General features: G+C 33.0%; 1 protein-coding gene across 7 annotated transcripts in view; it reads right to left on the bottom strand.

The window, feature by feature from the left end:
• TFEC (transcription factor EC) overlaps positions 1-15,612 on the bottom strand; it is a 200,219-nt gene that overhangs the window by 14,362 nt on the left and 170,245 nt on the right. For 4 of the 7 annotated variants that reach the window (XM_017957119.3, XM_017957120.3, XM_021936199.2 and 1 more), the window contains one exon: positions 14,953-15,039. The exons of 2 other annotated variants lie outside the window; for them this stretch is intronic. In XM_017957119.3, coding sequence (XP_017812608.1) covers positions 14,953-15,039 — 87 coding nt within the window. Of the gene's footprint in view, positions 1-8,921; positions 14,916-14,952; positions 15,040-15,612 lie in introns of those variants that run through there. One more of the 7 variants, XM_031665938.1, reaches the window with a different exon arrangement.

The raw sequence follows: 15,612 nt of genomic DNA, 5'->3' as shown, positions 1-15,612 counted from the left end.
CTGAGGCATCACCAGTCTGAATTGTACATTTCCGCTGTGCCTTTGAGAAGCATAATGGACACATTGAACAAAAAGGGAGTGAGGGGACAGAACTAGGAAAAGGGCACTTTCCCTCTGAAGAGCTTGAATTCAGCTGGATTTCAATGAAGAAGTGGCAAGTTGCAGAAATGTTAAGGAAGGAGCCATATTACAGATATACTGCAACAATAAAGCAAGAGGTTCCTAACTATAGCATGTCCTTGCCTCCATATTACCTGGTCAGACAGCACCCAGTGTGTTATTCCTTAGAAATGGGGTTGAAATTCTGATAATGAATCTAATCCTGCTTAACTGTAGCCACATTGCATATTCTTCTGATCTTGGTTATTGTCTAATTTATGCCCTAAAGCACAATAATTAATATCCTATTTAATTTTATGCTGTAGGTACTTCTCTATTTCATGTAAATGGCTAATCATTTTTTGAATATCATTAAACAATTGAGCTCAGTTTCAAAGTGTGTAATACACTTCATGTAACCTAAAGTGCATTTTCTCCATTAAAAGATGTAAGAGTCCAGTGTTAGTGAAAATGTACAGATTGCATTCACCTGTGAAAAAGCTCACGAAGAAAACTTATATTAACCTTTTTGAAAGGTATAAGTTACTTATGTAATAAGGTCCAAGTTTTAACTTTATTTTATAGATCTGTAGGCAAATGAATACCTATTTTATGAAGAAATATTTATTATGATATTTTTAAAAGGTTGCTTTCTCAGTAAAGCAAAATCTACGATGTGACAGTAGGCAAACATATTAACAAAAAATTCACAAACTTTAAAGACATAAAATAAATAATTTATTATAAAATCCAGTCAACAAAGTGAGAGAGAAGGCCTGATAGAGCAGAGTCTACTTCTCTATAAGGCAATACTTCTCTCTGATAGAAAAAAGTGAACTCCTGATCTGAGAAACTGCTTTGAGGTGAGGAGTGATTGACAGTAGTTTCTTAGTATCAGAGGCTCTTCCCCTTAGATTTTATTCACATCTCCACTACTGAGGTCATAGGGACTGAAATAGACAGAGTCTAACCTTTCCACATATATACTGCTATCTACAATAACTAATATTTCCTGAAGAAAATGAGATAGCAGGTCAAAATATCAAAAGATTTGAGGATAATGATTATTTCAAAAGTAAGGCAACAAGCAACATTATAAATAACATCAAAGGTATTTGTAATATAAAATAATCAACAAAAAACATAATGACCAAAGCGACCAAGGAGAAATAATAGATATGAGAAACAGAATGCTTAGAAAAAAATCCTATAGAATGGAAAAACAACATAATGGAAATGATAAAAAAAAGAAATAAAAGAATTGATAAAACATAAAACCAAATTTTAAAAATAATCTCCCAAGAGGATAAGGGAAAGGCCTAAGAAATAGAACATATGAAAGAACACCTAAACAATACAGGGAATAGAGTTATTAGAACTAAATTACAGACAATAGGAGTTTCAAAAAGAGAGAAAAATAATATTGGAAGAAAGACAGTAGTTTTTAAAGTGACGGAGACACATTTTTAAGAATTAATAATAATCAATGGACCACAGAGTTTTTTTCAGCTTAAGTTATCATTATTTTATCATTTAAAAATCAAAGTGTTTGTAGAATGCCTAATAAGAATGACAGAAAAAACCTACATTCAGATATATTATACTAAAATGAAACAATATACAATAATAAAGAGAAAAATCTAAAAGCCTAGAAAGAAAGATTATGTACAAAGAACAAAAGTCCAATTAATATTTTTCAATAGCAAAATGGAATGGAAAAATAAAACAAATCTGTATTTTAAAACACTGAAAGAAAATAAAATGAAGTTTTACAGTTTTAAATGCAGCTCAAATGTCATTCACACATGAGGCCGTGATAAAAAATATTCTTAGGCATACAATGCTTAAGAAAGTTTATCCCACAAAGACCAACACTGGAAAAAGCTTGGGTCAGGTGCTTCAATAAGTAGAGATATTTAAAGAACATGCTCAAAAATATAAAATAAAATTGATCGAATATCTTGGTAAAGTTATTGTGGAATAAATAATGGGGGTGGATCCAAGATCAAAGATTAAGTGAAACACATAACCATGTAACTCAATTTAGATAATATCAGCATAGTTGGGTTGCTGTGGCAGGGAACCCAAAGGATGCGAAAGTGGTAAGAATGTATTAAGGAGAAACTTTAAAATGGGGCACAAAAATGAATTAAGACAAGAAGAGCAAGTGAAAACATATCAATAATAATAATGATCTAAATAGGTCAAACTCCCTAGGTAAAGAGTTGACAGATAACGTAAGAAAACGGGAACTAGACACAAGTATCTTACAAGAGACATATCCACACAGTAAAAGGACATATAAAGATTAAAAGTTAAAGAACGGAAAAAGATACATCCAGCAAATGATATTCATGGGGAAACTGATGTAGCTAAATTAATATCAGAAAAAAGGGCTTTCAGGTTTAAAAAGTTATTAGGGATAATGAGTCAGTATTCTTAAAAGGTATAACAATTACAAGCATGTGTGCTCCTAATAAAAGTAACCTCCAAATACGTGAAATAAATGTTTAGAACTACAAGGGGAAATGAATGAATATATCAAAATAGTAGAAGACTTTAACACATATCTCCCCTTTTTTGAAAAGTCAAGCAGACAAAAATAATCAGTAACGCTATAGAAGATTTGAACAATAAATGTTAAAGCTCAGCCCAATAGACAAGTATATAGTTTTACATGAAGAAATAGTGAATACAGTTTTCTTAAGTATATATGGAACATATACAAAAACTGATTAGGGTGCTCAGTTAAAAGAAACCCTCAACACATTTCATAGAGTATCTGATTGCCAAAATATTTGGAAATTTTAGAAAATTGTTAAAATCTTCAAAGTTTAAGATGAAATCATACTGGAATTTTAAAATACAACAAAGATAAAACACATGTAAAGAAATGTCTGGAATATGGCAAAACAATGCTTTAAAGAAAATTCATAGCCTTAAATAATAAATGATAAAAATAGATTCATTTTTGAATTATATAAATTAACCATCACTCTTTAAAAAATAGGGGAAAATAACCAAACAAACCCAAAGAAACTAGAACAGATAATTTAATTAAAAAGGCCATAAATCAGTGAAGAACAAAACAATACAATGATAGATTCACAAAGCAAAAGTTGTTTTTGTTTGAAAAAAAATTAACAAGATGGACATGCTTCTGGCAAAACTGATTAAATGAATAACATTTCAAATGAAAGGAGAAAGTAACTACAGCACATGTTAGATTTAAAAGGTAGTAAGTTTCTCCCCTAAAATTAGGAGCAAGTTAAGGTTGCCTATTTTCACTACTTCTATTCAACACAGTATTGTAAGTTTAGGTGAGAATAACTACGCAAGAAAAAATAACAAAAATTATCCATATTGGAAAGGAATAAACGAAATGATCTCTGTTAACTGTTGACATGATCTCATATTAAGAAAACCCTCCCTAAGATTCTACACTTACACACACACATGCACAAACGCACATACACATTCAAACTGTGTGCTGATTTTATGTACTGCAGCTTAGCTGAATTCATTTATTAGCTCAAAAATCAGTTGCATTTCTGCACAGGAACCATTAACAAACTGAAAAAGAAATTAAGAAAACTATTCCATTTAAATAGCATCAAAAGGAATTAAATATTTGGGAATAAACTTAACCCAAGAAGCAAAAGGCTTATACACTGAAAACTAAAAAATGCTGCTGAATAAAATGAAAGAAATCATAAATAAGTGGAAAGGCATTTTGTGTTCATGGATGAAAAGAAATAATATTGTTAACATTGCAATACTATCTAAAGCAGTCTACAACTCAATACAATTTTTATCAAATTCCAACTGCATTTTTTTAAAGAAATAGAAAAATGCATTTTAAATTCACATGAACTCTCAAGGGACCTTGCATAATCAAAACAATCTTGTGAAAGAAGGAAGGTGGAGCACTCACACTTCCAGATTTCAAAACTTATTACAAGGCTGCAGTAATCTAAGTCTGTCAGTCTGTGCTACCGTGAGTCTGGCAATAAGACACATAGACCTAGGGAGTATAACAGCAAGTCCAGAAATAAACTCTTTATGTTATGGTCAAATGATTTTTGACAAAGGCGCCAAGACTACTCAGTGGGGAAAGGAATTCTTTTCAACAAGTGGTGTTGGGAAAACTAGCTATCGTCATGCAAAAGAATAAAGTTAGATGTTTATCTAACATCATATACAAAAATTAACTCAAAATGGATCGAATACATAAACATAAGAAAAAAAATCTATAAAACCACCCACACAACGGGAGAAGCCACTAGCAGATCATGTATTTCTCAAGAGATTAAGATCCAGAGTATATATATAAAAATAAATCTTCAACTCAACAACAAAAGCAAACGACCCAATTTTATTTATTTATTTTATTCTACTTTAAGTTCTAGGGTACATGTGCACAAAGTGCAGGTTTGTTACATCAGTAAACATGTACCATTTTGGTTTGCTGCACCCATAAACTCGTCATTTACATTAGGTATTTCTCCTAATGCTATCCCCTCCACAGTCCCTCACACCCCAACCAGCCCTGGTGTGTGATACACCCCACCCTGTGTCCATGTGATCTCATTGTTCAACTCCCACTTCTGAGTGAGAACATGCAGTGTTTGGTTTTCTGTCCTTGTGATAGTTTGTTTAAAATGATGACAACCCCATTTTAAAAATAGGCAAAAGACTTGAATAGACATTTCTCCAATAAAGATGTATACAAATGGCCGATAAGCACGTGAAAAGATGCCCAACATCACTAGTCATTAGGAAAATGTAAATCAAAGCTACCGTGTAATACTTCAGTCTCATTAGGATGGCTAATATCAAAAGAAAAACTGAGGAATGCTGGTGGGAATGTGAAATGGTGCAGCCATTGTGGAAAGCAGTATGGAGGTTCCTCAAAAGTTAAGTATAGTATTAACATATGATCCAGTAATTTCTCTTCTAAGTGTATATCCAAAAGAATTGAAAGCAGGGACTTAAACAGATAATTGTACACCAGTGTTCATATTAGCATTATTTGCAAGAGTCAAATGTCCATCAACAGATGCATAGATAAATAAAATGTAGTGTATACACATAATGGAATAGTACTCAAGCTTAAAAAGCAATGAAATTCTGATGAATGCTACAACATGGGTGAAACTTGAAAAAATTATGCTAAGTGAAATAAGCCAAGCACAATAGGATATATATTGTATTATTTTACTTATATGAGGTACCCAGAATAGTGAAATTCATAGAGACAGAAAGTGGACCAAAAGCTATCAGGGGCTGGAAATACGTAGATAAGGGGAGCTACTGCTTAATGAGTACAGAGTTTTTGTTTGGGATTATGATAAAGTTTAGGAAATGGATAGTTGTGATGGTTGCCCATTATGAATGTACTTAATGCCTTTGAATTGTACACTTAAAAATGGTTAGAATGGTAAATTTTATGTTATAAATATTTTACGCCAGTATAAAAACATAATGAGATATACTACCAACAGGGAGCAATATAAGGATGCCTATTTTCACTGCTTCTATTCAACATAGTATTGTAAGTTTTAGCCAGAATAATTAGGCAAAAAAAAGTAACAAAAGCTACCCACACTGGAAATAAATAAGTGAAATGATCTATATTCACAGTTGACAAAATTTGCCATTGATTGTAAATGCTTCGACAAAATGCAAAATTTTCTAGAAAAATACTACTTAGTAAACGTAATTACTGACTGAAGAATTAATAGTGGTACTATTAATAGTGGTAATCGTATTATGATTACTGAGGAATCAAAACAAACTTTAAACATACTTCATAAGGAAAATACCTGAACTAGATAGTTTTATGGGGAAAAGTATCGTATTTTCAAGATATATATCAAGCCATTTTGTAAAAATGCTTCCAAGATGTAATATTTCTTATCTACAAAAATTCTACCACAGTAGTAGTTTCCTAAAGAGAATTTTTCCTACCTCTTCAGGCTTAGATATTCTGATTCTCTTCATCGAATTTGTTACTCTTAATCTCCTACTCTACTACTGTGTAAAGATGCTGATTTAATTACATGTAGAATGATTTTATACAAAATTGTGAAACACTGTTTACCATTTAAATAAATTTACCATTAAATTTAATTTAATTTAATTTAATTTTGTTTTATTTTATTTTATTTAGTTGAAGTTACTAACGTCTCCAAATTGCAATTTTAAGTCCGGAAGAAAAGACAGTGAAATTTTTATTCAAATTTAGTGCATTGGCAACATGTTTTTGAGACAATACATTTTTTCATAACCCTAGAAAAATATAGCTTTGGGTTTTTTTAAAATCAGTGCTGCCCTATAAGAAACTAAAATCTGGGTCCAAAATTATTGTAGAAACATCTAAATAAAATTAACCTCTGAAAATGTTTATACATCCATCTATTGTTATCAGAACAAATACAGGACAACATAAATAATCTGACCTGAATTCCACATATGCTTTTTCTACTGTTTTGGCCTCTTCCCTCTCCATATTTTATATCTGATCTATCACTCAAATATGACTTTTTTTAAGAGTCATTTCTCAGTGTGAAAATTCTTCCCTATTCTCATATTTCAAGATCCTCACAGCCCTAAGCCTAAATTATGTTCCCCGCCACTAGTATTTCTTCATCTCTCTCAATTAACTACCACTAACCCTCCCAGACTAACTCATAGTTTAAAAATACAACTTCCTTCTGCTTTCTCCCAGTCAAAAAATCTGAAATCTAAAATCTTTCTGCCTTAACTCATGTATTAAGCCCAAAGTCTTGTGTTTAGTTTTCAAAATCTCGCTGCACGGCCCCACTCTCTCCATTTGACATTATTTCCCACCACTCTCAAGATGAAAGATTTCTTACCACCACATGTAAACATACTGTGCCCATGGCTCTCAACAATAGACTTCAAACCCTAGCAAGAGGGAGGGTGTGAGGGGGAAGAAGGTTACTGCAAAGAATCTGTAAATTTATATATGGGGAATTTTTTTAAGAAGATAATAAAATACAAGCAGGATCCTAACATATGTGCTCTGTCATCGACAGCTGAGCATTTATTATATATCAAGTATTAAACCAAGCATGTTTCATAATAATAATTTAAATAACAATATCTCAAGTCATCTTTATAACAACTCAAGTAAGTATAATTGTCATTTTAAACGTGAAATAATTAAAGCTCTAATAAACGAAATAATCATTTTATGATCATATAGCTTTATAAAGAAGTAGAGAGCTTGGATTCAAACCCAGGAATGTGTAACACAATGTCTGGATTCTTTATTATCTACCCTATAGGTAGAAGGGCCCTTGCCTTTAAATTTTTTATTCTTAAGTGTTTTGAGTACTAAAAAATGTTACAAGGCATTGGATTTAATTTTTCTCAGTTTTATTCTTTCCCACTGCTGCTTTCTGCACTACCAATGTCCCCATTCCTTCAATAAGCATCCACATCTAAGGCTCAAGTTTGGGTAAGCCCTCTACAGCACTCTTCCTCAGGCCAGCTTGGTGTATTTTTCCTTTCACCCTCATAATATGGAGCTAACAAACTTGCAATACATTTTCTAATTGAATTTAAACTAATTGCTTTATCATTCTCCATTTTTATTCTCTCAGCAAGAGAAAAGGCATTATAGTGTATATTTACCATGTTCTTGAAAATGGATTATATATGTAAAGCTAAGAATCTTCAGCATATATATGTGTATATACATACACATATATATAATATCCTAGATAATTTCATTATAAATACAAAAATGTAAAAAGTCTTATAGTCACATATTATATTTCCAGATAAGTTCTCAATAGAGATAACAAAAGGAAAAAAATACCTTACATGTATGTGCACGTGCACTATCATATATTTAATGTGAGTGTCAAGGGAAACTGAAGGAGTATTTGAGTTGTTTGGATCCTATATTGTGGTTTTTGTGAAAACATTGATTGTGACCCTAAAATGGTAAAAGATTAGATGGAATAACTGTGGACATAATAGGAAAATAAACTTCTTGTATAAAGAGGATCACCATAGGGGCGTCTAGAGTACACGATGCATGCAAAAAAAAAATGGCATTTGAAAGATTATTGTCTTTCCTTTTGGGTGTTTATTCATTTAGATGCAGTAAACAAGGTCTTTATAGTTTCAGGACACACACCATTAATATTCCTCTAAATTTGTTTTCTTTGCTACTAAAGCAGAGGTATACAGTTTAAATGACATGCACTGAATAGAGAAATCCCGCTGTGTTATTGTTGTTATTATTTTTGTCCTATTATGACATATGTAAATATAATGTGTTGAGCTGGAATAGGAGATCTCTTGTCCTTGGTGAGCTGGTTTACACATATAGTGGCAGATTATCTGGAAATATAATATGTGACTATATACAATAATAGAAAAGTTAAAGTAAAACAAAGAATGATAATTTATAAATAATTTTGCATCATACATATTATATACAAATGATCTATTTAGTAATAAATAAATAAATACAATTAATGTAATGTAAACACTGCAACAATTAGTTTGAAACCCTCATCTTTTGATTAAAAAGTAATAATAAACATGAGTTTTAATATTTTTTACTAAATATACTGTTACAATTTTTTACTATAGTCCAGAGCACTGAAAATAATCTTGTAAGTAAACATGCTTGTCAATACAGCAGAATATATTTTATGCATTTCAAAGCTCAATGTTTACATACCTTATTTTATTGACTATAAGTTTATAAAGTTTAAATTCAGTATTTAAGGTGGTTTCATCTCCAAACACTGAAAGAATTCCAAAATATACTTGCTCACCAGTTTTAACTTTGAAGTGTCTATAACCTTCACAATAGCAATGGTTTTCTCTGTCTCCTTCATCATTTTCTTTTCCTTAAACTTGCAAGCAATAACCAAGAGAACTCTGCAAAAACTTCTACACTAAAGTGAACTTTGGTTCTTCTTTGGACTTTAAGACTAACCTGGTCTAGACTGTGATTGACAAAAGCTTGCTCACTGATGTTATACAGTCCTTTCAAGTTCCAACCAAGCACAGGGGGTTGTTAATATTTACTCATTCCTCGTCTCTGGAATGATCTTGAACTATAACAGTTTACTTAGATTGCCAAATGCCACCAGCATTTACAGACACTTGATTGAAAAAAAAACCTATATATGTTAAAAGAAATGAGTTACTATGCACATCCACGTCTCCGAAAGAAAGGGCTGAAACTAAGACCAATGGATGTAAATAATACACAGATCTAAACTCAGAGGCTAAGCAATCATTCAGCTGGAGTGTGCCAGATGATCAGATCTGTCTCAGACCCCTTCAAATCATATGATTCTAAAGTTCTATGAAATGGCTGCTTCCCTGAGACTGCTGGCACAGCAGAATGGGTAGGATAGTTGCATTGGTTTCATGCAGGGCTGGATTCAAGGCCCTACTTTGCCATTCATTAACTATGTGAACTTGGGCAAGTTACTTAACTTCTCTAAGCTTCTTTCCTCATTTGTAAAATTTTAATAGGCAATAATAGTCTCTGTCTCATAGGTTTGTTGTGAAATTAAATGTAGTTTTTCACTAAAAGCATTTTGCATAATTCTTGTCACCTAGTAAGTAACCAATGCATGGCAGTTATTATTATTGTTGTCTTTATTCTTGTTGCTACTGCTTTTAGTCCATTAAAAGTATTCCTGAATAGGATGTATAATGAAAACAATTATTTCAATACTATGCGTGAATTTTAGTCATTTATTTAACATGCATTTGCTGAGCACCTGTGATGTGCTAGTCACTATGCTGGGTACTAACAACAACAAAACAGGCTACAGTTTTAGGCTCCAGAGACACAGCAGTAAATGAGACAGACAAAATCCCTGTCTTCAAGGGGTTTGCATTCTACAGGGGGAAGCACAGAATAAATAGGTAAATGCAATAATAAATAAGATCATTTGTGTTACACTGCTCATAAGTCTGAGGGTAAATAAGATAAGACATTGACTTGAGGAGTCATGGGGTAGGGTCTTCTAGTTAGGGTAATTGTGAAAGGCCCCTTTGACAAGCTGACATTGACTAAATATCTGAATCATAAAGAGATAACCATGCAAAGATTTGAGATGAAAGCATTCCAAACTAAGAAAAGGAAGTACAATGGTTGTAAGATGATAATATTCCTGTAATGTTTAAGGAGGAGAAAGGATGCCATTGAATCCAGACCCTGAAGTCAAAGGGAAGTGCTGACTATAATAAAGTGTCTGGATTATATTCTGAGTGTTTCAGAAAATTAATAAAATATTAAGCAAGGAGAAACAGGATCTGGTTATTTCTTTAGGAAGATTATTCTGGCTGCTTTGTGAAGAACAGCTATAAGGCAACAAAAAGTAGCAGGGAAGCTAGGTCAGAGCTTGTGACAATAATGAGAGATGATGGAACATGTTTTACAGGAGGACATGATAGGAAGCAGTGAGATTCTGGAAATCTTGGATGTGGATTACGAAGACATACTGATAGATGTGGGTATGGGAGTAAGAGACAGAAAAGCAAAGAATGACCATTTTTGTTTGTTGTTTCACACCAACTAAAAGCAGATTTTGGAGGGAGGACTTCTTTTCGGCCATGTTATGTTGAAGATATCTGTTAGAACCACAAAAGATACCAAGTAAGCAGTAGAATATATAAGTTTGGCATATAGGGGAGTGATCTAGGCTAGAGATGTGTTGATGTTACCTATAGGACATGTATTGATATACGAGAAAAGAGGACCAAAGACTGAGCCCTGGGACACTCCAGAATTTAGACATCTACATCTATTAGAGAAAAAAGAATCAATAAAATGAGTGAACAAATCAGAGAATTCACAGAATCCTAGATAGCTCTTCAAGAAGAAAGAAGTGGTCAACCATGTCAAATGCCGCTGAGAAGCCAAGTCAGATGACAATGGAGAATTTGCTACTGGATTAGTTTGCTATTGATTGCTATTGATTGGCTTGCTATTGGATTGCTATTGATTGGTTTTCAGAGCCCTTTTAGAATTGTGAGGACAAAAGCCCTATTGGAGAGGAGAGAATGAGAGGGAAGGAAGTCAAGGCAGGGAGAAAATGGGGGCAGTGAGGTTTTTTTGTGTGTGTAAAGGAGTCACGAAATAGCCTGGTAGCCAGAGAGGAAGTGTGTTTAAAGGGTGCTGTTTGGTTTGGTTTGCTTTTAGTGAGTGTTATTAAAGACTGGTAAGTGCTGATGTTTATAATCCAGTAGATCAGCATATATTTATGGTCTAGAAGGCGCTATTTAAAGAAGAAAAGTCCTTTGGAAGGGATTCCAGACATAAATGATAGATATGGCTTTAGATAATGAACTAGGACACTTATTCACATGGGAGCTCGTTATTTAAAAGAGCATGGAAACTTCTCCCCTCTCTCTTGCTCCCTGTCTCACCATATGATGCTCTGGATCCCCTTCCTTTCTGCCATGACTAAAAGCTTCCTGAGGCCCTCACCAGAAGCAGATACCAGGATAATGCTTTGTGTATACGGTCTGCAGAGCCATGAGCCAAATAATCGCCTTTTCTTCATAAAGTATCCAGCCTCAGGTATTCCTTTATAGAAATGGAAAAGGGACTAACACAGATAACCCATGTCATATAGTAGGTGAACATAATAATAATAATTGATAAATATTTTCATTTTTGAAGCTTATTATAATAAACATCTGTTGATTTAGCCTGACTAGAATCCATTCACATTTGCTTGGGTAACAACTGCTGCTTTCTTGGTTCTCATTCTCAGTCTGGGCAATTAGTTGTGGAGGGCTGCTCAAGCCACAGCTCTAGGGTAGGCCCAAGACCCAGAGACATCGGCTTAGAAATAGATACGTGACAGAAGCTGCTCTGTTATCCCAGGGTTTTAACTGGAACTAAGAAGAAAAACATTTCCTCTTAGGTATCCCATCCTTACTGAATGTTTCCATTAGGATGCATTTGTTTTTGAGAACCAGAAAATCCTGACATAATTGGCTTATAAAATAAAGAAAAGAAAACCTTACATATCCATAGGCAAAATAATTCTCCAGGGGCACATAGCAGCATTTCTTTCCATATCTGTCCATTTTCTCTTTCCCTTTGTTTCTTGTGTTTTTCCCACTTTATCTATCTTTCAGGGAAAAAAAAGGCTACAGAAGCCCCATACATCATGGAGAAGCAAAAACCCTTCTCTTTCTTGAAATTATAGACTAAAGAAAACTTCCAAGCAGATCTCAGTATCCTGCTCAACTTGCCAGAATTGCAGCACAGGCCCATTCTTAAAACAAAGTCTGGCAAGGGAAATGGGGCCACCAGAATTGGTTTAAATTAATCAGAAACTTCCTCTTTCTTGTGAAGGAATGGATGTCTGAAAAAAAAAAAAAACTAGGTTAGCAAGAAAAAAGTGTATGCATGGCTGGGAATAGGCTATGACAGTGTCTGTTCAATGGCTGAGAATAAAGCCAGCACAGAAGAAAACAGAGACAAATTTACAAAGGGATGCCCACATACAATATTACTTAGGGATTTTTAGATGGCATGAACCAATAAATTCCTTTCATGCTTAAGCCCCTTATGAGTCAGGTTAACCACCTGCAACCAAAAGTTCACTGGCTAATATACTTACTCAAAGCTTTTTTCTGAATCTAACAAGTCTTTGCTTTTATCTACATAAACTATAAAAATCCTTCAGAGTTTCCTACCCCTATTCTACCAGCTATTCTTGTACATTCTCTTTTTTCTCACTTCTTGCCTTATGTTGTTCTCTTAACTTGCTACTTTTCTGCCTTCATGTCTATCTCTTAAAATCTTAACTATACAGTACTTCATAACTATATTTCAAACATCACCTCTTTCTAAAGGACTTCCAAAAATTCTCACTTTCGCATGGTTTCTCCTTCATTTGAGCTGCAGAGCAAATCTCTAACTAGCATTCAAAATGAACACATGTAGTCTATAAGATATCAATTAAAACAGCTTTCAGAGACCACTATTTTTAATTATTCCTATAATACAGAAATAGATACCAAAGCAAAGGCAGGTTACATGATTTGCATAATATCTGGACTAGAACCATGTTTAACACAAGTTCCACATTCTTTCCCGCCCTAACTCTCAGGCACAACTCATTGTGCTACGCCATTATATTGTCATCTCTTGACATGTAAATTGTGCCTCACTCAACCTGTAGTCTCATATTGTGTGAATATTATGCTTTACATATAATAAGTATTATGTAAATATTTGGTTAATTGAACTGCTTGGTTTTATATGTGGATCTAAATTATCAATAATCTTTGGTTGATTAACCTCAGATATTTCTTTATGTAAATACACTTAGGCCAGTAGTATCCATCTATTTAAAAGTACATTTTGTGTGTCAAAAGTATATTCCCAGTGAAATTCATCACCAAGTTTTTACTGAGTAAACCATTCTACAAAGATTCTACGAAACAAGTAGATAATTTGACAGAGAATGTTTCAGTATACAGTTTCAACGAAGTAAGTACCATGTACAAAGAAGAGAAGATTGCAGGAAATTAATATCATTTCCTCAAACTGAGAAGTTGAACATTGGTTAAGAAAATAGTATCCTCATGCTGTGAAATTAGAAAGGGAGATATTAGCATTAATATCAAATGTATCTGGAGAATTAGTTTTCATGTCACTACGCTACTTGAAATCTGAAGAGAAAAAAGGTAGAGTCATCATTCTACATTTAAAAAAATGAAAACTGCAAAAAGAATCCTGCAACAAAAACCAGGTTTTAAACCTTATCTGATATTTAGCAAGGAAAGTTAGTATTGGTGACTTGACTAGCACTACGTGTAGGTCCTGCATACTAGAGAAAAGGAGAAAGAGACACTTCTCTCATCAGATAGTCTACTTAAGAATTGAAACAGAAAAAAAGGGATGCTTCTACCAGCATTTTTTTCTAGGCCCTAAATTGAAAACATCCATCATCATATAGTCTAGCCTATTGACTTACTGATGAATAGTCCACAACTCAATACAGTCAGAATTCAGTTTTTTAAAATTAAATGTTTAAAGTAACAATTCAATTGCAATCTTTGAGATCCTTTTTTCTCGTCTTCTTTAAAAGATTGTAAACCATAAACAAACCAACAAAACCAACAATAATCCTTCACAATGTGTTGAAAGAACTTATATACCCTTTACAGATAACATTTTTATGATTCATAAATGAACAATCAGAAGGTGCACAGCAAGCAAATAGGAGATAAGACACTATCCCTTCATATTGCAGGAATTTGTACTGATTTCAACATAGAAGTATTTCTACATACTTTAAAGGAGGGTGAGGCCTGTTCTATCTTTTTCAATTTGACTTTAACCTCTGGCTGTTGGCTTAGAAGTAAATTTATATTTTTCATTGTTGCAATATTTTCTTTCTTGTACAAAGGTATAGAGCCTCTAAATCTGAAAGCTGTATTAGTCATGGTAAAATAGTCAAAATTTAGTCATGACCTTATAAGGGTGTTTGATTACATGCTGTGCTTAAAAATAGAAAATCTAAAGATTAAATTCCTCACAGAAAATGCTAGCAAATTAGATATATAGTTAGATGCATGTATATAGGATTAGATAGATAGATACAGAGACAGAGAGAGAGATTAGCACAAGCACTATATTCTTCTTCAACCATTAGATAACCTTTTTTTTCTGCACCAATAAATATTTTCTAGTATTCATCTTTTATCTTGTCTGTTTAAAAAGTGCAGAAAAAAACACCATTTGCTAATCAAACTTTTTTATTATCAGAGTGTATTCATTTCAGTTTCAATGACTTTCTTGGGTCTGAAAGCACTTACTGTTCTTTGCATTAGCAGAGGAGAGTCTGCTCCTTCCTCTTTAAAACTTGATTCCATACCGATTATATCCTCAATAACGTCCTCCATCTAGCAAAATATAATACATTTAGAATATTGTACATAATGTTAAAAGTTGTGCTTCAGTCTGAAATCAGAGAGAAAAATCCTAGCAATCTTTAAAAGTTTTTTAGACAATTTAAATTGAGGTTATATATACATATATATAAAACCTCAATATTATATATATATATAAACACATTACTTTAGCATTGAAAATGCGGGGACCCTGACAATCTTTGGTCTGTTGCTTTTTCTTGCATTTGTGTCCAAAGGCTGACAGGTGACAATTTGGCAAAGCACCCTGGACTAGTCTCTTGGAAATCAGTATCTACATAAATAGAGTGGTTATCATGAAATATCTCAAGGCAGACAGGGTCCCTATAGTTAATATGTACAGAGATTACTATGTACAAACTTTATTTTTCTTTTAAAATGTTCTGATTGCATCTTGCACATGGATATCTAAATATTCATGGTTAAATATTAGCCAGTACATTCCTGTAGATATAGAATAGATGGAAACATTTCATCCTACCTTCTCTAAAGACCAATAATAATAGATAATAGCAATAGCAATAACAAAAACAACAATAATTCTGA

This window comes from Papio anubis, chromosome 4, assembly GCF_008728515.1.
Source record: "Papio anubis isolate 15944 chromosome 4, Panubis1.0, whole genome shotgun sequence".
Classification (NCBI taxonomy): Eukaryota; Metazoa; Chordata; class Mammalia; order Primates; family Cercopithecidae; genus Papio; species Papio anubis.
This window is presented reverse-complemented; position numbering and strand designations above follow the sequence as displayed.